The sequence below is a fragment of the Podarcis liolepis genome, assembly GCF_965112155.1.
Source record: "Podarcis liolepis genome assembly, chromosome: 7".
In the NCBI taxonomy this organism is placed as follows: Eukaryota; Metazoa; Chordata; class Lepidosauria; order Squamata; family Lacertidae; genus Podarcis; species Podarcis liolepis.
Genome location: NC_139561.1, coordinates 86,019,058 through 86,040,114, shown reverse-complemented (window position 1 = coordinate 86,040,114; position 21,057 = coordinate 86,019,058). Strand labels below are relative to the sequence as shown.

At 46.4% G+C, this 21,057-nt stretch overlaps 2 protein-coding genes and 1 long non-coding RNA gene across 8 annotated transcripts in view; 1 reads left to right on the top strand and 2 right to left on the bottom strand.

The window, feature by feature from the left end:
* Positions 1–1,313: 1,313 nt before the first annotated feature.
* Positions 1,314–11,189, bottom strand: TMEM160 (transmembrane protein 160). Its single transcript, XM_083516040.1, has 3 exons — positions 10,994–11,189; positions 7,369–7,461; positions 1,314–2,157 (listed from the first exon to the last, which is right to left on the bottom strand). The coding sequence occupies exons 1-3, from the start codon at positions 11,184–11,186 to the stop codon at positions 1,901–1,903; spliced, it is 543 nt and encodes a 180-aa protein (XP_083372166.1). The 5' UTR covers positions 11,187–11,189; the 3' UTR covers positions 1,314–1,900.
* Positions 11,190–11,375: 186 nt separating this feature from the next.
* LOC310712742 overlaps positions 11,376–21,057 on the top strand; it is a 31,124-nt gene continuing 21,442 nt past the window's right edge. For 2 of the 5 annotated variants that reach the window (XR_014528970.1, XR_014528973.1), the window contains exons 1-3: positions 11,376–11,976; positions 12,503–12,577; positions 14,753–14,877. This is a non-coding gene — a long non-coding RNA (uncharacterized lncRNA). Of the gene's footprint in view, positions 11,977–12,502; positions 12,578–13,383; positions 13,435–14,752; positions 14,878–21,057 lie in introns of all 5 variants that reach the window. The other 3 variants (XR_014528974.1, XR_014528971.1, XR_014528972.1) reach the window with 3 other exon arrangements.
* On the bottom strand, positions 14,468–20,711 carry LOC310712611 (NTPase KAP family P-loop domain-containing protein 1-like). 2 transcript variants are annotated; one of them, XM_083515844.1, is made up of 4 exons: positions 20,506–20,711; positions 19,098–19,794; positions 18,269–18,397; positions 14,468–18,117 (listed from the first exon to the last, which is right to left on the bottom strand). In XM_083515844.1, exon 4 carries the CDS (start codon positions 18,110–18,112, stop codon positions 16,034–16,036), a length of 2,079 nt encoding a protein of 692 aa, XP_083371970.1. In that variant the 5' UTR covers positions 18,113–18,117; positions 18,269–18,397; positions 19,098–19,794; positions 20,506–20,711; the 3' UTR covers positions 14,468–16,033. The 2 variants fall into 2 exon arrangements, with proteins under 2 accessions (XP_083371970.1, XP_083371969.1); XM_083515843.1 differs by having other exon boundaries at positions 19,712–19,794.

Here is a 21,057-nt window from a genome sequence, read left to right as displayed (position 1 = left end):
CACTAAGAGCTGCCTCTTGGGTCTGTGGGTGCCCTATTGGCACTTCTGGTAGAAACATTGCTGGGAGCAGTGCTCCAAGCGAGGCTTGGGGGGTAGTTCCAGCTTCTCTCAGTGCTCCAGAATGCTCAATGTAGTGCCTCTCCAGGACATGCTGGGAAATGTTAACTGGTGGCTTGTAGACGCAGCTGCCCGGCATTGTGGGGAGGAGGCGAGTGGCTAGGGCAGGCATTCGTGGTGGTGGTGGGCCCTGGCAGCTTTACTGGAGTAGCGAGCTACAATGTGAAGAGTAGGGTTGTGCCAACCTTTAGAGCAGGCATGCAAGGGGACTTCTGGGTTCCATGCCTCAAGGGTCCCACCTTATCTCAAGAACCATCCTCACACCTTGATGTGAAAATTGTGGGAAACTATGAAAAGAGATGGACGTGGGTGGCACTGTGGGTAAAAGCCTCAGCGCCTAGGGCTTGCCGATCGAAAGGTCGGCGGTTCGAATCCCCACGGCGGGGTGCGCTCCCGTTGCTCGGTCCCAGCGCCTGCCAACCTAGCAGTTCGAAAGCACCCCCGGGTGCAAGTAGATAAATAGGGACCGCTTACTGGCGGGAAGATAAACGGCATTTCCGTGTGCTGCGCTGGCTCGCCAGATGCAGCTTTGTCACGCTGGCCACGTGACCCGGAAGTGTCTCCGAACAGTGCTGGCCCCCGGCCTCGTAAGTGAGATGGGCGCACAATCCTAGAGTCTGTAAAGACTGGCCCGTACGGGCAGGGGTACCTTTACCTTTACCTTTTTATGAAGAGAGAAAGGAACACGGCACTGTGGGTTAAACCACAGAGCCTTGGACTTGCCGATCAGAAGGTTGGCGGTTTGAATCCCCATGATGGGGTGAGCTCCCGTTGCTCGGTTGCTGCTCCTGCCCACCTAGCCGTTCAAAAGCACATCAAAGTGCAAGTAGATAAATAGGTACCACTCCAGCAGGAAGGTAAACAGCGTTTCCGTGCGCTGCTCTGGTTCTCCAGAAGCAGCTTAGTCATGCCGGCCACATGACCTGGAAGCTGTACGCCAGCTCCCTCGGCCAGTAAAGCGAGATGAGCACCGCAACCCCAGAGTCGTCCACGACTGGACCAAATGGTCAGGGGTCCCTTTACCTTTATGAAGGGAGAAGATGGCCTTAGGTACCAACTGGCAGAATGTATGAAATCGTTTTTGTACGTAGACGTAAGTCTCCCCAGCTAAAACCCAAGAACTGCATACCCGGCTGCTATTAGAGGAAAGAGTGTGAGCAGTTTTTTGTCCCCAGGTTTTTTTTAAAAGTAGGAGATTTGGTTTTGGTGTCTTTAATACAAATGTCAACTGATTTGGACAGGTGGAACAAAGAAGGCATGGGCTAGTGGCAGAAGAGATACACCTGATATGTGAGGAGCAGGATTGGGGAGCATAAGCAACACTGGGAAAGCAGGGCCAAGCTTTACAGGAGATGCCAAGAGAGCAGGACATTTCTTACAATATCTTCAGCTGATAAGTATCAGCTAGCACTTCAATTAACTGGTTGAGGGGGGGGGGGAGAGCAGAGCAAGACCAACTTCAACAGAATGCTTACGTGCCAGAGATCCCAGTTCAGCAAGAGTGCGTGCTGCTGGCTCAGCAGAGTGTCCTCTGAACAATTCCCTTCTTTGTCGCTGCCGGTGACCTGATTTTTGCTACTGTCACTTTCCCAGAGCCCATCTGGAAAACCTGAAATAAATACAAAGCAGCCAACACATCCGCTTGTCTCTTGTGTGCAAGGAAGCCGCCTGTCCTTGCCCTTCGGCCCCAAAGGCAGAAGGATTCAAACATGCCGGGTGGGGTGGCCTTCAAAGCTGCAGTCCACAGAATACCACCGCGTGTCTGCACAAGCCAACTGGGCCTTCACTTATCCGACTTCCCGTCCTCCTTTTTCTTGTCCTGGCACTTGTCATTGGGGTCGTCCTGGATGATCTCCACCTCCAAGCGCCCAATGTAGAGGGAGATGGCGCACAGCCAGAACAGTGCCACGGTGGTGACTGCGGCACAGTTCAGGAGAGCCGTGGAAAAGGAGAGCATCATGGTGCGACGGAGGAGGAAGAGGCTGACGAGGTAGGAGGCGCTGCCGTACGAGACACAGATTCCTCCCAGGATGAAGAAACCTGCAAGGAGGTACAAAAGTCAGCATTGGGGCAGTACTAAGCAGTGAATATGCCTCTCTATACAACTCAACAGCCTTCTACTAAAACAAAAAAAAAAACCCTGTGTGTGTCTGGATGGGCTTATACTGGAGGGGAGAAATCGCTTATTAATTCTTATGTACAGTGGTACCTTGGGTTAAGAACTTAATTCGTTCAGGAGGCCCATTCTTAACCTGAAACTCTTCTTAACCTGAGGTACCACTTTAGCTAATGGCGCCTCCTGCTGCCGCCGCACCATTTCTGTTCTCATCCTGAGGCAAAGTTCTTAACCCGAGGTACTGTTAGCGGAGTCTGTAACCTGAAGCGTCTGTAACCTGAGGTTACCGCTGTATTCTTTATACATTCAGACCTTCAAGCTGACATTAAAAAGTAACATGAAATTTTATTAGACCAACTTAAGTTTGAGCTAGGAGCACACATGCCTTCAAGACAAGACAAGCTCTTCATGGGGTGAAAAAACAAACCATTGATGAAAAGTTCTACATGACTCTAAAGCCTGCATAGGTCCCTGTTAATCTTGCCTACCTCCTGTCTCTAAATTAATATGGTTACCGATCTCTACTGAGTTTCCGTATTCACCTGAAGTGGCATAGGCTCAGAAAATTAAGTATTTAATCTGTTCCTCCAAATCTGGAGGTTATTTGATACACAAAGAGACCCACTCCAAGTCTCCTGCTGTAGTGGTGGAGGGCAAGATCCCACTGGGACAGGGAATATGGTGTGAAAAGCCTGGGGAGGTAAGAGGGATTCAGTTGGAATGTTTGACACGCACACTGTCTTGCAGAGGTAATATCCTATTTCCAGCATGATGAACCCAAAAAACAAAACATGCCTACTCCACTGGTTCCTCAAAGATAAAAGCTTGCCCAGAATTATTCCGCGCCACCACCCCTTCATACCTGCACAACTATTGTCATTTCTCAAAACCATAAATGCCGTTTATAAACTGGGAACACCAACACAACTAATTGTAGCTCAGTTTCAAGTATGAGGATCCACTGCCCTTCTGTGGTATAAATGAGAAACGCTGTTTTAGAACCAGTTGACAGATTTAAGAGTCAGCAGTGACTAAATCTTTTTCAGGCAGCCCTCAATATCCCAACAATATTGACTGTGCTGTGTAACTGCTACTCTCTCTCCCACCCACTACACATATATATAGTGTCTGTGAAAGAGTGGGACCTTTACCAAAGCTGGTGCAATTCAAGAGGATGCTATACCTAAAACTGGTTTTCTACTTGCGCGCCTAGCTTCTGCATTGCATATGGAGGAGGGTACATTAAAACAAACTTGTCCATAGTTTCAGATTGCCCCCTTCACTGTGCTGGACACATGACAGTCTGAGGCTACTCTTCTTGCCTTCTCACAGAGTCCATCCAGCAACCTCCCTCTCCTGACTGCACTGAGGTGAAAGAGGTGACGATACTGTAAAGAAACCCAGTATGTGGAGAAAAGCCAATTAACAAAATGCAGCTTATCTGCAGAACTATGGCTTGTTTTTAGGAAAAGCTATTTGCATTTGGAAGATGGCGGAATTATGCAAGCTCATAGGTCACTGCAATCTGCATAATTATCAGCGTGCTGAATTTCCTTTAAAATGGGGAAGGAGGGGCGAGAGAGGGAGAACCACTTTAAGGGGCCAAGTGTATGTTCTGGTGCCCTAGCATCTAGGGAAAGGAACAAGTGCTACTCTTTGCAGCATCAGCCTTAAGTGCTGGCCTGACTGCAAGTGCTGGTGTGCTGGGGGGGGGGCAAGTAAATGGAGAAAGAATTGAGATATTGTTACCCTGTTGGGTAGGTGGACATACAAAAATGGAGCGAAGAGGACAGAGAAGCACCTGGCACAGCCTGGTGCTTAGGGACCGGAAGGCCAGGGGGCCAGCATCTCACAAAGGACTTCTGCTGGGCCCCTGTAATGTAGATTTCTTATAAGCATGCAAGAATGCCGTTCAGAGTAGGGAAACTTGTGACCTCCAGATGTTGTTGGGCTCCAGCCCTCATCAGCTAGTGTGGTGACTGGGAGTGGCCACTGGGACCACATAACACCGGTCCTGAGAGATCTGCATTGGCTCCCAGTACATTTCCGAGCACAATTCAAAGCGTTGGTGTTGACCTTTAAAGCCCTAAACGGCCTCGGCCCAGTATACCTGAAGGAGCGTCTCCAACCCCATCGTTCAGCCCTGGACACTGAGATCCAGTGCAGAGGGCCTTCTGGCATTTCTCTGATTACGAGAAGTGAGGTTACAGGGAACCAGACAGAGGGCCTTCTTGGTAGTGGCGCCCACCCTGTGGAACGCCCTCCCTTCAGATGTCAAGGAAATAAGCAGCTATCTTATCTTTAAAAGACATCTGGAGGCAGCTCTGTTTAGGGAAGTTTTTAATATTTAATGTATTGTTTTTAACACTCAATTGGGAGCCGCCCAGAGTGGCTGGGGAAACTCAGCCAGATGGGCAGAGTATAAATAATAAATTATCATCATCAATGGTCAACTGTTATAGTTGTAGTCCATCAACGTTGGAAGGGCAACAGGTTCCCCAGTCCTGATGCAGTCAAACCCTGCCTCCTCTTGTCTCCTTCCCTGCTTTTTTCACAGACTTCAGGGCACATCAATTTCGACTTTCCGTTTTATTCAGGCTTAAAGAGTTCAAGCCGCCCATTTCAAAGAACAAACCCTCTGCTTCTGCTACCTTCCTCTCTGCACACCTGCTACCCCTTCCTGGGCATTCCATGTGGGCAAAGGGAATACACCTGCAACTCAGTGGATCCTCAGCCTCTAACTGCCGCTGCTGGCCTTGAGCTTTTAAAGTCGGCTACGTCTCCCCACCCATCTTTTTCCTAGGGACAAGCAAACTGTCCAAGGTCGCTGAAACAGTCCCTGTCTGACTTTCAAGGCTGTAGAATCGTTTGCTCTTCTGAGTGCCGTTTACAGAAGATGACATCACAAGAGCTATTAGTGTCTGAAATGTCAATTGAGACTTATTAAGGTTCCTCTTGTCTTTTGACTCACTTATTCAGAGAAGCTCTTTCTGGCTCTAACCATCAATTAGCTCTTCCAAATGTTGGAAGAATGACTGCCCCAGTCGTAGACAGTACAGTGTCTACAGACAAATGTTGCACAAGGTGCATCTCAAGTAGTCATTTGCTACACGGCAACAGCCCTAGAAGAACAGACCGCTCTTTTCTGGTTTGCAAAGTCTTCTCAATCCAGTCACTTTTAAAGCCATTTTGACTCCCCACCTGCAGCAGGGCAAATAAACAGGTCTGTTTTGCAAAACAGGCTGTGATGCTAGTGTCCACTTCCTGAGCTCCAGAGTTACAGCTGCGGTGTGTCGACATTGGCGATATACCGCGACGTTGAAAAAAGCTGTGTTGGCCCCAGCCAGCGAGATGCCAGGTGAAACTGCTGCAGCTCTCGTCGTGGGAGCTGAGGCGCTTTCACCCAGTGCCTCGGGGACTGCGGCGGGTGGGGGGGCTCCATAAAATTGCTTGACAGCAGCACGCTCCTCAGCCATGCAGTTTAAAGAAGCGGAGGAAGGAACAAGCTGAAACGGCACCCCACCGATTCAGCTTGATTCTCCCTATGTCGGGGCAGAGTGCGATGGTGGTTTCACCAGCGGTATATTGCTGGTGAAACTGCCGCAGCTTCTGCCCCTAGCTCCCAGCTAGTTTGTTTCTCCCTCAGCACGCTGGGGGCAAAGGGACTCAAGAGCAGTGATAGTTTCACCAGGAAAATACCGCTGAGTGAAGCTATCATTGCGGCCTGCCCCCATATACTGGTCCTGGGCAATACAGTGGTACCTCGGGTTACATACGCTTCAGGTTATAGACTCCGCTAACCCAGAAATAGTACCTCGGGTTAAGAACCTTGCTTCAGGATGAGGACAGAAATCGTGCTCCGGCAGCGCGGCGGCAGCAGCAGGAGGCCCCATTAGCTAAAGTGGTGCTTCAGGTTAGGAACAGTTTCAGGTTAAGAACAGACCTCCAAAACGAATTAAGTTCTTAACCCGAGGTACCACTGTATATCAATATATCACCCAGGCCTACTCTCCTGCTACATGTGCAAACTATACCGCTTGTGGTTGCATCCTTTCTCTGAAGAGCAGAGGGGCAGAAGACCAGAGGCTAGGTACCTTCTATTTCATCAGCTATATTGGAAGACCTTGACCAAGTCTCAGAAAATGACCCATGGGGACCCACCCTTAGTGTTAATTATCCTTACCACGGCCCTGAAAGGCAGGCCTGTAATTTATTCTCATATAACCAGTGATCAGTGTTAGAAACTCAGATATATAATCTAATAGCCAAATGACACTTTAAACCTGGGCTGCGGTCACCATAATGGAATATCGAGGTTATGTCTCTCCCCCCCCCCACTCCATGGTATAATGATATTATTCTTATTCTGATTCTTATACTGCTTTATACTTTAAAGAACAAATCTCCAAGCAGTTTACAACACATTAAAACATCAAATAAAACAACGCAGAATAAAATGAATTCAACCTACAAGGGAAATATTTCAGATCCTTCTCTCCGTGACATTTTGCTTTCCTCAGTGGCCAACTTGGCACCCACAAATCGCCACGTGGTCCCAAATGGACCCACGCCTAGTCATAAAATGTGCCTGGCTAATTTCGAACACTGCTAATGATGTTTAAAAATTGAATTGAATTAGAAAAGTGTCCTGTGCAAATTGGGGAAATTTTCCGATACCCTTGACTGGAGAGTGATGTAATTTAGCATATATCACCTGTATTTAGTAAACAAGGCTAAAAGCGTTCAAACCGTCAAGCTTGCCTAATACTGTGGTTACAGTGGGCATCCGTTTGTTGTTACTAACCATCCTATGAATCAACATTTTTTCCGCTCCACATCACTGCACACTGCAGATGAGGCAATTGTATGGCCTGTATGAACCCACGATGCAAGTTTCTGATCCAAAGGATAAATGAATCAGAGCCATGTAAGCTGACTTTGTGCCTTCTCACCCTTTTCCCTAAGGAAAGGGTGTTGGCCTGTTGACACAGGTAACCCCTTCTATGATTGTTATCCTCTTGGAAGAATGATGCCAGCAACATTTTGATGGAATGATTCCTTTATCCATGGCAGCAAGCTAAGATCTGCCAATATCCTGTCACTCCACCCTGAGTATCGACTTGCTTGTTACCTACCATAAGCTGCTTCGCGCCCCATGTCACTCTGAACGTAAGAAATCACTCCAACACCAGTAGCCAGCAAGCCATTCCGAAACCAGGAGAGGAACCCTGGTGAGAAAGGAGGAAGGGAATAAGAACCGTCTCCTCTGTGTTTCAGCAGACATGGTTTCTATCAGATTAAATCAATACATATTAAGAATGCTAATAGTACACCCTACACATATCTACTCAGAATTAAGCCCCACTGAGACATACTCTAAGGTAAGCCTGTAAAATATGATAGTCCAGTGCTACTGTTAATAAACATAACTGTCACATTACTTTACAGAACTGGTTGTTACAAGGATTACCGTATTTTTCGCTTTATAACATGCACCAGACCATAACACGCATGTAGTTTTTAGAGGAGGAAAACAAGAAAAAAAATATTCTAAACGAAATAGTGGATATATGATTTTTGTGGTTCATGCTGTGGCCACAGACATGTGATCTGACAGTAAGTTTGGAGTAGCCCAATGCAAAAAGCCTGAGGATCCATGTGGATCCATGCTTTGTAACCACGGAGGAGGGAAGGAAGGGGAACCATGGATGCTCTGCTCACGACTGCAGCAGATCCCCCCCGCCACCCGCAGGCATTCGCTCCATAACACGCACAGACATTTCCCCTTACTTTCTAGGAGGAAAAAAGTGAGTGTTGTGGTGCAAAAAATACGGTAACTAAGACAATACAGTGATACCTTGGTTTCCAAACTCAATCTGTTCTGGAAGTCCGTTCGACTTCCAAAACGTTCACAAACCAAGGCACGGATTCTGGTTGGCTGATTGGCCCGGAAACAATGCCAACAGCCGAAATGGACGTTCAGCTTCCAAAAAACTTTTCGCAAACCGGAACACATACTTCCGGGTTTGGGGCATTCGGGAGCCAAGCCATTCAGGAACCAAGCTACCACTGTATTCATGAAGCGTTCTGAACACTCAAAAACAGATATAAACGTGCTGCTGTTGTTTCAGTTCTGAATATCTTTAAATGTTCTTAGCTGTTAATGTTTTAGTTGGTTTTTATGTTATACTTCGTGATACTGTTTGTAAGGATGACTTGAGACCATTGTGCCACAGCTTGCCTGGCTCCTCCCTCTCTGTCCACTGAGAGGGAAAAGGGAGGGAGGAGCAGGCAGTTCGGTGGGCAACTCCCAACTGCAAGCAACTGTGGGAGCAAGGTGGGTTGAAAGGCAGTGGAAACAGCCATGGTGATTTAATAAGCATTCACGTTTCATAGGAAGGATTTGTTTGTTCCTATTCCATATATGCGACCCCTTGATCCCAACAATGCCAGGGTGGTTTACAACAAAAGAAAAGTGGGGAAGAGAGAAGAGCCCAATGAGCTGCCAAACACCGAGCAGTAGTCCAGTTTGGGTGTTTCCTCTACAACAGCAACCATCACCACTCAAGAATCATAGTGAACATTATTCTCCTGAAGCGAATTGGTTTTATTATAGAATTTTTATTGGTATGTTCTTAAACCACTCTGAAAGGTCTGGCTGAAAAGTGGCATATAAACATCTTAAATACATGAAAGAATGCAAGATTAAAGGTAAAGGTACCCCTGACCATTAGGTCCAGTCGTGACCGACTCTGGGGTTGCGGCGCTCATCTCGCTTTACTGGCTGAGGGAGCCGGCGTACAGCTTCCGGGTCATGTGGCCAGCATGACTAAGCCGCTTCTGGCGAAGCAGAGCAGCACACGGAAACGCCGTTTACCTTCCCGCTGGAGCAGTACCCATTTATCTACTTGCACTTTGACGTGCTTTCGAACTGCTAGGTTGGCAGGAGCAGGGACCGAGCAACGGGAGCTCACCCCGTCACGGGGATTCGAACCACCGACCTTCTGATCGGCAAGTCCTAGGCTCTGTGGTTTAACCCACAGCACCACCCAGGTCCCAGCATCAACAAAATCTGAAGCAGTAGCTAGAAACAGCATAATGATAAAAGTACTTAAAGACCCTGAACAATACTGTAATGAAGTCTTAGCTAGGGGGCAGGCAAAGAAACAAACCACAGGTGCCAGTGGAAGGCCCCAGGTTCAGTCCTGACACCTACAGTTAAAAGGGTGAAGAAGCAGATGGTGCAGAGATCCCTTCGTGAGAAGGTTCCATTCAAGAAAACTGACCATTCATAGCTAGAACAGCCAATGGCCTAATCCAGGAAAAGGCACTTCCTATAAACTGAAATGGTAAGGGTTGGTGGGAGTTACAGCCCTACAATCTCTGAAAGACCACAGGTTCTGCATCCCTGTTCTAAATCATGTTCCACATAAGAGGATCTTTAATATTTAGTTAAAATCAACAGGCAACGCTTCAATTGACTGTTTTGCCTAGTACTGTACATAAAATCAGTCACGAGCTCTGCTGATTTAAAGCTAGCTATGTTTCTCTTCACAAATGATGTCTGACTAAAGAAGATAATGCAGACCTCCAGATGTTCCAACTACAACTCCCATCAGGCGCTGACCACTGTCCATGCTGGCTGTGGACCAACATTTGAAGGGCCACAGGTACCCCACACCTGGCACAAGACAGACTGAGGTAACAACAAAGCTTAAATAAAAAATTCCTTCCAGTAGCACCTTAAAGACCAACTAAGTTAGTTCTTGGTATGAGCTTTCGTGTGCATGCACACTTCTTCAGATACACAAAGCTTAATGTTTTCAAAAGTGGGGATTAGCCATTGCTGCTGCTTCCTAGAATCCTGCTTATAGGTTGATACCTGATCTAGCCTGCAGCCTTGCATCTTCTGACTCAACATCCAGTGTACAGTAGTACCTCGGGTTAAGTACTTGATTCATTCCGGAGGTCCGATCTTAACCTGAAACTGTTCTTAACCTGAAGCACCACTTTAGCTAATGGGGCCTCCTGCTGCTGCTGCACCACCGCCGCATGATTTTTGTTCTCATCCTGAAGCAAAGTTCTATTTCTGGGTTAGCAGAGTCTGTAACCTGAAGCATATGTAACCCAAGGTACCACTGCAATGTGCTGTTTGTGGGGCTACCTTTTGAAGACTACCTTCCAACCAGCAGTTTGGAAACTGCTGTTAGTACAGAATTGTTTCTACAGGGAGGCGGGTGTTTCTGATCCCTTTCAACTCTGCATTGTGCACCACCTACCCCAGGCATAGGCAAACTCTGGCCCTCCAGATGTTTGGGACTACAATTCCCATCATCCCTAGCTAACAGGACCAGTGGTCAGGGATGATGGGAATTGTAGTCCCAAACATCTGGAGGGCCGGAGTTTGCCTATACCTGACCTACCCTGATGATGAGCTCTGCCGAACTCTTAACGTTGCACATTGATATGCCTAATAGCGCATATATGTATATAATATTCTTGGGGGATATTAAAGTTAAACATGCAATGTAAAATATCTAAAACATGGAGTTATTTTTAAAAGCAAGCTCCTAAGAGGTGACCCTTGGCCCACATTAAGCCTCCCTGTTCCCGCCCTGGAACGTCTTTATCCGTCTACTTCCTGCAACAGACCTTAAGCCCCGCCCCTTTAGAAGCCCCGTCCACGTTTGCCTTCCGCAGGCCCCGCCCCCTCCCTGCGCGCGACTCAGCCCCCTCCCCCGCCCGCCGCCCTTCCCTCACCGGTCTCGTGAGCTTTCCTGAGGAGCCAAGCGTCTGCCTTGTCCAGCTCCGAGACGACGGGAGGTCCCGGGCCCCGCCCAGAGCTGGGCCTCGCCGCCCTCCCTTTCCACGGCCAGGCCTCTCCCCTCAACAGGCCGCCGGCCCCTCTCGCCCGCGCCACGGCCCGGCTCCACCAGGCCCCGCTCAGCACCATGGCGGCGGCCTCGGGAAAGGCTCAAGACTAAGGAGCCGGTGTGCGGAGAGACCGCCCCTGTCAGGCGCGGAAGGCGGGGCTGGCGCTGATAGGCCGCGTGGGCTGCCTCTCCTCGGTAGCGCCGCCCCTCCGCGGGGAGATTTCGAGAGGGATTGGCCGAGGCGCATGTCGTTATGAAGTGAGGCGGGTACGTTGCTAATCAGGATAGGTCCTTCGTGACCCATCGGGTATTCTACGGGGTACCTTCATCCTTCTGATTGGTCTCCCGAGAGCATTCTGGGAGATGCAATCGCTTTCCTCAGCTCTGGGCTGCCCCGTTGCATGCTGGGGATTGTAGTCTCTACCTCAGGAGAGCCAAGTACAGTACGTTACACTGTACAGAGAGAGAAAAGCGGTTGAGTGCAGAAAACGTCTCCATGGTTCCAGTTTTAGGACCATTTAGGACCGAGGAAAGCTTCGCTTGTGTGACTGACGAGCGGAAGGAAGGAAAAAGACGTTTTAATTTCAAAGCTCCGCTCAATCTGCCATATGAAAATATGAACAGTGGGCTAAGAGTTCAGGCCTGTCATAAACTGCTCGCTTCCAGCTCCGAGACCCATGTTCAGTGTGGACCATCTTACAGTGATATGACAGGGCTGCCATAAACCACAAAGATAATATTTGTAGTATTGGACCGCACTGCAGGGTTGTCATAAACCCTGCTAGGCTCCCAATGCCCCATTTCTCCTGAGCCGTGGACACCAACTCCCTCATCTCTCTGCAATTTATTTATGACAGGAAGTGTTAGCAGGTGAGCTTTTGCTTGAGGTCACCAATCTGTGTGGCAAATATTGCCCTGCTTGGGGTAAAACCTCAAGTGTACCATATACAGTGGTACCTCAGGTTACAGACTCTTCAGGTTACAGACGCTTCAGGTTACAGACTCCGCTAACCCAGAAATAGTACCTCGGGTTAAGAACTTTGCTTCAGGACAAGAACAGAAATCGTGCGGCGGCAGCGGGAGGCCCCATTAGCTAAAGTGGTACCTCAGGTTAAAAACAGTTTCAGGTTAAGAACGGACCTCCAGAACGAATTAAATTCTTAACCCGAGGTACCACTGTAAATGTATTTGGGCTCCATTCAAAGACCCCACTTCCTTCTTAACACCAAATATGTTCTTTGCTCCCCATTTCCTGTCCCTCCAGAGAGCCAGGGCCCCTTTCTCTTCTACATTGGGAAAGAAAACCTATATTGTGTCTCCATTAAAAAATAATAAATCATAGAGTTTCAAATATAAATGGTACCAATTTGCAGAGTTTCACACATTATTTTTACAGGTGCCCCACTTCCCGAAATGGCAAGAGGTTTCAGGGGTGCTGCTTTCCTGGAAGGAGAGATCACTGGATGCTTATGTGAGTTTGCAATGTTTGTATTTATGTACAATTATGCAAGATGAGCACAGGAAGAGGCAAACAGCACAGCGTTCTTTCCCACAGTAAATTTACTGCCTTACAATCAAATTCCCTGGATCCAGCACTCCCCAAGATATAATCGCCCAAATTGCAAGAAGTGAGGTTACAGGAAACCAGGCAGAGGGCCTTCTCAGTAGTGGTGCCCACCCTGTGGAACACCCTCCCTTCAAGGCAATAAGCAACTACAGTGGTGCCCCGCAAGACGAATGCCTCGCAAGACGGAAAACTCGCTAGACGAAAGAGTTTTCCGTTTTGGAGGTGCTTCGCAAAACGAATTTCCTATGGACTTGCTTCGCAAGACGACAATGTCTTGTGAGTTCCTGCTGGTTTTTTTTCCTCCCCCCCCTTTTTCTAAGCCGCTAAGCCGCTTATCAGCTGATCCGATCAGCAGATAAGCCGCTAAAAGCTGCTAATAGCGCTAATCCGTCAATGGGCTTGCTTCGCAAGACGAAAAAACTGCTAGACGAAGAGAATCACAGAACGGATTCTTTTCGTCTTGCGAGGCACCACTGTATCTTACTTTTAAAAGACATCTGGAGGCAGCCCTGTTTAGGGAAGTTTTTAATGTTTAATGCTGTATTGTGTTTTTAATATTCAGTTGGGAGCCGCCCAGAGTGGCTGGGGAAAACCCAGCCAGATGGGCGGGGTATAAATAATAAATTATTAATATTATTTCTTTTCCTTCTTTTTCTCTCTGTGTCTTTCTGCCTCTCCCAAAATGCTTCTGTTGTCCTCTGCACACACAGATCTCGAGCCTCACCCATAGGTGCTGGATAGGGGTGAAGCAGTCAGAAAAGGCATGTGTAATCTCTTTTGAAATGATTTTCATATTCCCACCATTTCTATTAAACTAGAGCCTGCCCTATCATTTGGCCGAGTGAGGCAACTGCTTCAGGTGGCAGGTGCTGCAGGTGGGAGTAAAGCAGGGGCAGCTCTTCCTGTCAGTTGGAGGGCAGCTTTGTGTGCCAGATGCTCTCCTCTGCATTCACTAAGTTAGCCTGCTGCCCTTGGATGCAGTGGGGAATGCTGACCCATTGCCGGAGCTGAAGTCAGATTTTACTGCCAGAATGTATACATGGGAATGGGGTGAGGGGTGGGGATCTTATAGGCAGTGCTTTGTTTCTGCAAAAAAAGGTGCCAGTACTCTCTGGGCACAAATTTTCCCTGGGGCCAGGAGAAACAATTACATGTTAAACAAATGCATGTTCTACTGAAACTTCATTATGATCCTGGTATATAGTTATTACATGATGCATGATAATGACTTGCGGCAATACCACAACTTTTTCTGCACTCTCAGTACCTGACTCTGCATGCTTATTTTCACCACAGGGTCATGCCATCCAACATTCTGCTGGGACACAGGCTTGCACCTCCTACCTCAATCCTGGGAAGTATTTGCACAGCTTAGAGAAGGAGGCACGATGCTTTGAGGGGGTCCAAGAGCCATCCTGCCACCTTCCTAAAGCCCTCCCAGCTTTGGAAACGAGGCAGCAGGGCTCCAGGATTCTGTCAGAGCCTTACGCCTCCTTCCCTAAGCTCAGAAAACGTTTGCCCAGCTTAGGGAAGGAGGCGCAATGTTCTGACAGGTCCGAGAGCCGCCCTGTCTCCTCCCCTCCAAAAAAGGTGGTGGAACTGTGTTCTGGCATGTTCAGCACTGCTAATAACCTGCTTCAAACATCAAAATGTATTGGGCTGGGTCCAGATATCAATTCTAGCCCATAACGCTCTTTTACTAATCCTGGAAATCAGAGAGCAAATTCACCAACATTATGTTCCGTGACATTTATAGTTAAGTATAAATACTTCAATACACACACACACCAGCGCTTGTTGGTTTATTTAATAAAATTTATATACCACGTTATTGTATTGACGCTTTTAAGGTGCTTACAAGAAATATTAAAATTATCGTAAACAACAGTTAAAAACAGTAATAAAAATGAATTAAAAGATTATCAGTAAAATAAATTAAAATACATCACCATCTATATATCTAAGTAGGCTTGCCTAAACAAAAACACAAGTGCTGAAATGTTGCCTTTACTATACCTACATAAATCTCAACAGAAAATGATCTGACCATGTGCTGTTGTCAATATCTCCCACTTTTAGAACACCCTCCTCCTGCCCAGTTGAGAAGAGCCCAGGACGGCAAATAAATAAGAATTAAAATATCCAGAAACAACCCCAATACAAATGCAGACTGGGAAATAGCTTATTGACAAGAGAGTCTTCAGGTAGGTCCCGAAAAGACACCAGACCCCCTAATTTTCACAGTGTTTCATTTTCCAGCGATACACATGCAGCAGTGCCATTTCAGGGTTTGGTGGGGGAGATTCCCATCTGAGTTTCAAGCTCTGCCATTTCGATATATTAACTACTGATTTAAAACAATGCATGTTAAAAATATTTGTCTTGTTGCTTTTTAATGCCTTCTTTGACAACCTCCTGCATAAGAAACATAGAGATAGGAGCATTTGAGATATAATGTGAGAGTTGATTTAACATCCTAATTGGCAAGCCAGTATTGACCCAGGGTTGTTAAAATTGTCTACCAAATGTCTAACTAGTATTGGTTGAGGTTTAATTTCTGGGTCATGGATATTGGTGGTTCTGGGGTATTTTTGTGTTTGGTTCTTTTAACTAGGGCTTTTTTTCAGCCCGGGAAGTCACTAGAACTCAGTTCCGACACCTCTCAGGTGGGCGCCATTGCCATTCTAAGAGAACAAGGGAGGTGTTCATGGTGAGTCCCGGCACCTCTTTTTCTAGAAAAATAGCACTGCTTTTAACCCTTTTGAGAAATGAGAAGTGGTAGAGCCCTTCGACTCTCTAAGCTCAGCCTTCCTCAGCATGGTGCCCTCCATATGTCTTGGACTACAACTCCCATCAGCCTCGACCAGCACAACTGCAGAAGGCTGTCTCATACCTGTAGCCATATGCATTTTCAAATTGTTTGGGTTGTGCTTGCTGTTGTGACACTGTTCTTGATTTCATTTCATTTTTTTCATTTCACTTTTAATTTGTATACCGCCTTTCTATATTAGTATACACAAGTCTGTTTACAAGCTGAAGGAACAACAAAATATACAACAAAGATCACACACACCTTATATCAATTTGATCCAATACAAAAAAGTCATCATAAAAATATATTTTTAAAATAAACAATTTATATCAAATAAAGTAACATTCAATAACCCATTACATATACAATAACATTATGTATCAGCAAATAATAATTAAACAGAAATTCACTCTCAACAATTACAATAAATAATTACTAAACTATAATCTGTAAAAGTAACAGCAATTCACAATGAAGAAAATACCACAATACATACAAAATCTTGTAAAAGGATCAAGTTGAGAAACAAAGGCACACAACTTACAAAGTTATTTTAAAAAAATATTTCTGAACTCATCTTCTCTCATCTCAGATGTTTCTGCTTTTCTTAAAGTCACGGTCTGGGAAAGACTGGAGGGTGGGGCAAGGCAGGTGGGAAAATTCATTGTCTGATGGTCAGCACAAAGTCTCTCCCCTCTCATAATTCTTCCTTCGGAAACAGCTCCTTTATGGAGGAGACTCCTAGGGCTGGGGCGTCGGGCAAGGCGTGTGGAAAAAGCCTTTGGCTGATGGCAAGCACAAAGTCTCTCCCCCCTCATAATTCTTCCTCTGAAAACACCTCCCTTATGAAGGAGACTTCTAGGGCTGGGGCGTCGGGCAAGGCGGGTGGGAAAAGCCATTGCCTCATGGCCAGCACAGAGTCTTTCCCCCCTCACATTTCTTCCTCTCAGAACAGCTTCCTTATGAAGAATACTCCTAGAGGTGGGGCGTCGGGCAAGGCAGGTGGGAACAGCCATTGCCTCATGGCCAGCACAAAGTCTTTCTCCCCTCAATGGATGGTGACTTGCTGCCTTTTCCTCTACTGTTCCTTTCTCTGCTTTTTCTTCCTCTGCCGTTATACTGTTCAGGCCCCGTAGCAACTCAAACGGCCTTTTCAAAGAGAGATCCAAACTGATCAGGTAATTTGCCAAATATCTGGCCCACTTTGCTGTGATATGGGACCTGGTGACCAGGAAGCTTCTGAACAAATCTGGATCTCCATCAAGTTCCAGAAGTTTTTGGATATCATTCTTAATCTTAGCCAATGCTGGCTCATGTTCATCATAAATCTCCAGTAATGTTTTGCCGTCTTCCTCTTCTTCCCTCCATAGCAGATTTCTTCCTTGTCTATCTGCTTCCCTCCTCTGGCTTTCCTCAAGCTTTCTTCGGTATCGGGCATCATCCAAACATTGCAAAATCCAGCACAGGCGGCAAGGCCAGCCGTTGGAAAGAACAACCCAGTCTATCACCTCTCTGATGTCAATTTTTTCCTCATATTTCCAAGGGGCCTTCGATTCCATCTTGGTGATGGACAAGATGGTCAGGACTGTGTTCACCACCCTCTTCAGTTGCACAGAATTCCCTGGAATGTATTCATTATTCATCAGGTGCTTACAAATACTTAACTTTTCGCTACGGCTGGGGTCTTCTAAACCTACCACCGAGATCTTGATGTTGTTTTCTTCACAAGAGCATGCAGCTGGATTCTCATAATCCACCTTCAGGATCTCATTAAACAGCCTTAATTTGTCCTTGGGAGTCATCTGCGGCAGGGAGAAGGGCAAGGACACAATTCGGTTTAAGTACAAGTAGCCATTTGTGTCTTTCTTTTGTTTCTGAATACAATCCACAAGGATGCTTGGATCGGCAGCCAAGATGGAGATAAATGGGGCATCTTTGTTGGAAAGAAGTATGTTTATGGCATCCAGAACATCCACCACTTTGTCCTGAGTGCACCTGTCCAAATTGATGATCTTCAGGACCACCAGGATCTTTCGATTCTCTATCCATCCCAGGAACTGGAGGAAATTAGCTATGGTTTCCACTTCTTCTTTCACAAAGTTCATGAAGCCCATCTTGGCACTGAGGGTGTTTCTGTCAATTTCTATCTGAAGCTTCTTTTTCAGTGTGTAGTAGAACTTGGTCATTACGTGTATGAAAGGAGCGATAAACAGAATAGCCCCTACTAAAGCAGTGGATCCAAAGAGCGACTTTAAATTATCTTCCTTTATCAACATGCTAACTGCTAGTAAAATAAGAATCAAACCTATTATAATAGGAATGAAGAACTTCCCCCATCCTTTAAAAACCCATTTCCTTCTCTTAGTTTTTTTCAGAGATTGCCCATCAAGGATCATAAAAGTTGTAAAAAGTGCTTTGTTTTTTCCTTCGATTCCATCAAGCAGCGCTGTAAGAATGCCAGCCCAGATGTGGTCACATCCCACATACTCCCAGGCATCGAAATGGATGAAGATGTACTGGGTACCTTTGTATTCTTCTGAACCAGAAGCAGGGTAACATAGAATCATATGCCAAATGAGTGAAAACAGGGAATACTTTCTTCCACCTTCGTCTCCCTCTGTGGGCATGTGGCCTGTAAAAGAAAGCAGAAGCACACCATTTATATTAATCTGTACCCGTTATTACTTAATATTGATTTCTCCTGGCCCCACTTTATTCCACACTCCTTACATTTTGTCTCCTTATCTGGGCTTTCTGTTCCCATGGGAATTGGTGGTACTTACTTTCAATTTCATCTAAGAGTCTTCTTTTGTTTCTTCCCCATGGTGCATAGAATCCCACTGTCACTGGCGGGTCAATCTCTTGTAGAGTCTTTGCCAGGGCTTTGCAGTAAAGGGCTTCGTGGGTTTCGACTGTGCAATCACAATCCATTTTACAGGGAAGAAAGCAAAAGATATTATTTTTTAAAAAACCAGGTGGATAGCAGCTGCTGTCGGCACCTCCTATTACAACCAGAGGCGTGAAATAAAGAGGCACGCCTCAGGAAAAGTTAAAGGCAGGCTTGGGTGACAAGGGTTTTGCTTTTTAGCAAGCCCAAATTGTTGCACCCACATGAATGACAAGGATCTGAGAAGTGTGCTGCAGCAGCACAGGGTCAAACCATGTTGGCAAGAGGCAATCCCACCTCATACAACGCCTACCCATCCAGTGCACTGCAGCTCAGAGACTGAACCCAAACTGAGCAGTTTTCTACACCCTCTGATTGACCCAAAACGCCATGCTGTGGACACCAGTAAGCACTGTGAGATGCACGTCAGGTGGAACCGTAACCAATGTGGACCCTTAGATGGCCTAACATAAGGCTGGAATGCTCCAAATGTCAAGTCCACCATGGCCTGTATATCCTTGCTGCCAAAACTCAAAGTGCCAGCAGTAGTATATGCAGCAGCCGTGCAAAAGGATTGTGCACCAGAACAGGTCACATCCATCCCCAGCCATGTCAAGGCATGATTTGTAACGGCCCCAAACTGCTATTTAATGAGGAACTTCCCATCGTGGTGATGAAACAGTGGATTGGCAGAAGGCAGAAGGCTGACTTCATGTCGCACTTACCTATGAAAACACCTTGGGCGACAACAGTGAACCATGATGATTCCGCTATCAAAGCAAATGTAGCAATCTGAACAAAGGTGATCAGGGAGGGGCATCATTAACCACCTGCCCCTTGTGCTGGGACCACTGCTAAACGTGATGGGGTTGAACCTCCTGCTTCAGGGGCCACAGGGAAGATGTAGCACTGACTGTCTTAAGCATGAAACTAAAGCAGCCTGGCTACAGACTCATACCACCACTGCTGCCACATGTGGTTTCTCTTTCCTCCACAAGGCTTCCTCAGAGGCGCATGTACCATAAAGATCTGAAGAAACCAAGAGGGAGGTGGGATGGGCCTAAATAGCCCCCTGCTCTGCTTAGCTCACTCTTTGCCAACCAACATGCAATAGCACAGTAGTTTGTGGGTAAAGGCACATCATCAATCAATCAATCAATTTTTATTTATATCCCGCCCTCCCCAGCTGAAGCCGGGCTCAGAGCGGCTAACAACAGTAAAATAATACAGCATGGCCCATTCCTGAAGTGGCCACAAAGGCCCACTGCTACCAGAACCCTGTGGACCGAGCGGCTGAGAGGGGAAAGTGCAGAAAACTGATTTAGTAATAATGGTGCACCTTCGTGGTCTCTCATCAGTGCTTGGTGCTCTGGGTCATTCATCTCTGTGGCAAAGCGTCTCAACTTCAGCAGCTGCTCAACTCTGTCAAAAAAGAAATACATAGAATAAATACATTTTGGGGCAGGGCACTAGCTTAAAGGAAGGGTAAGTGGTGGTGGGCCGCCATACTGCTTAAATCACACTGGGATGCTGCCAATTCCCACCATACTTAGATGTCTCCCCATTCATCTCCAGGCTCAGTTAAAAGGTGCTGGTTAAAGCCAGGCTACTTAAACATTATCTGTATAGCTCAGTGGGTAAGAGCATGGTGCCAGGCTTGCAGGCTTGATCCCCGTACGGGACAGCTACATATTCTGGCTATTGCAGGGGGTTGGACTAGATGATCCTCAAGGTCCCTTCCAACTCTACAGTTCTATGATTCTATTATCTCATCGGCATTTATGATCCTGACTGTCCCTTGTGGTCAATGGGTGAGGTGCAGCTGGGAACAAGTAGCACCCTGTTAATGCAGCACCCAGATCAGCCTCTCCTAATCTGTGTCCTTCCAGATGTTTTGTAGTACAACTCCCATTAGCCACAGACATGATGGTCATGCTGGATAGAAATCCTTGGATATGGTCTGAAGACCCATGAGGCTAAAGCCAAGCTAGACAACATAGGAATTCTCATGGCTTGGGACTGTCCTCCATTCCCTGATCCACAACATTTATGCAGGTGCATAAATCATCCCTAGATAAGTAAGTTAATCCCACCCTCTCTTCTCCTTTTGCCTTAAAAAAGAATGCACCTTACCTGGAAAAAACAACAACACGAGCATGGACTTGTTTGGATCCTTCACCTGAAGGCTTGCCACAGATTTAGTGGAGCTTGAATAACCCCAGACACTGACTCTTGGCTCTGAATCTCGCAGACTATATATTAAATGGGATGTGGCTAACCATGACACAATATGAGCTGTGGCTTTCAACATAATGAAAGGAAACTTGGATTACACCAGCTTGCTTGGTGAGAAGTTTGCTTGGCTGTAGATTCACAGAAAGTAAACAATTATCAGTTCATAAAAGCCAGTAATTTATTGTTGTCACCATAGGTCTTAATAAAGGTAACCATCATACAGAAATGAAAAAAGATTTCTTAGGCTAGTTATATAACATTAGTAATATCTTGGTAAGGTGTAGCTTTTCTTCACACAAGCAAAATAAGCTACTTTTTCAGTAATCACCCTATTATTTGTGGCAGAATCAAGGTATTTGTTTCTTTATTTGCCCAGTGGCAGACCAATGAGAAAGTGACTTGGATTTTGGTTGCTTGAAAACAGAATAGAAAATGAGGGTTATGTTCAAC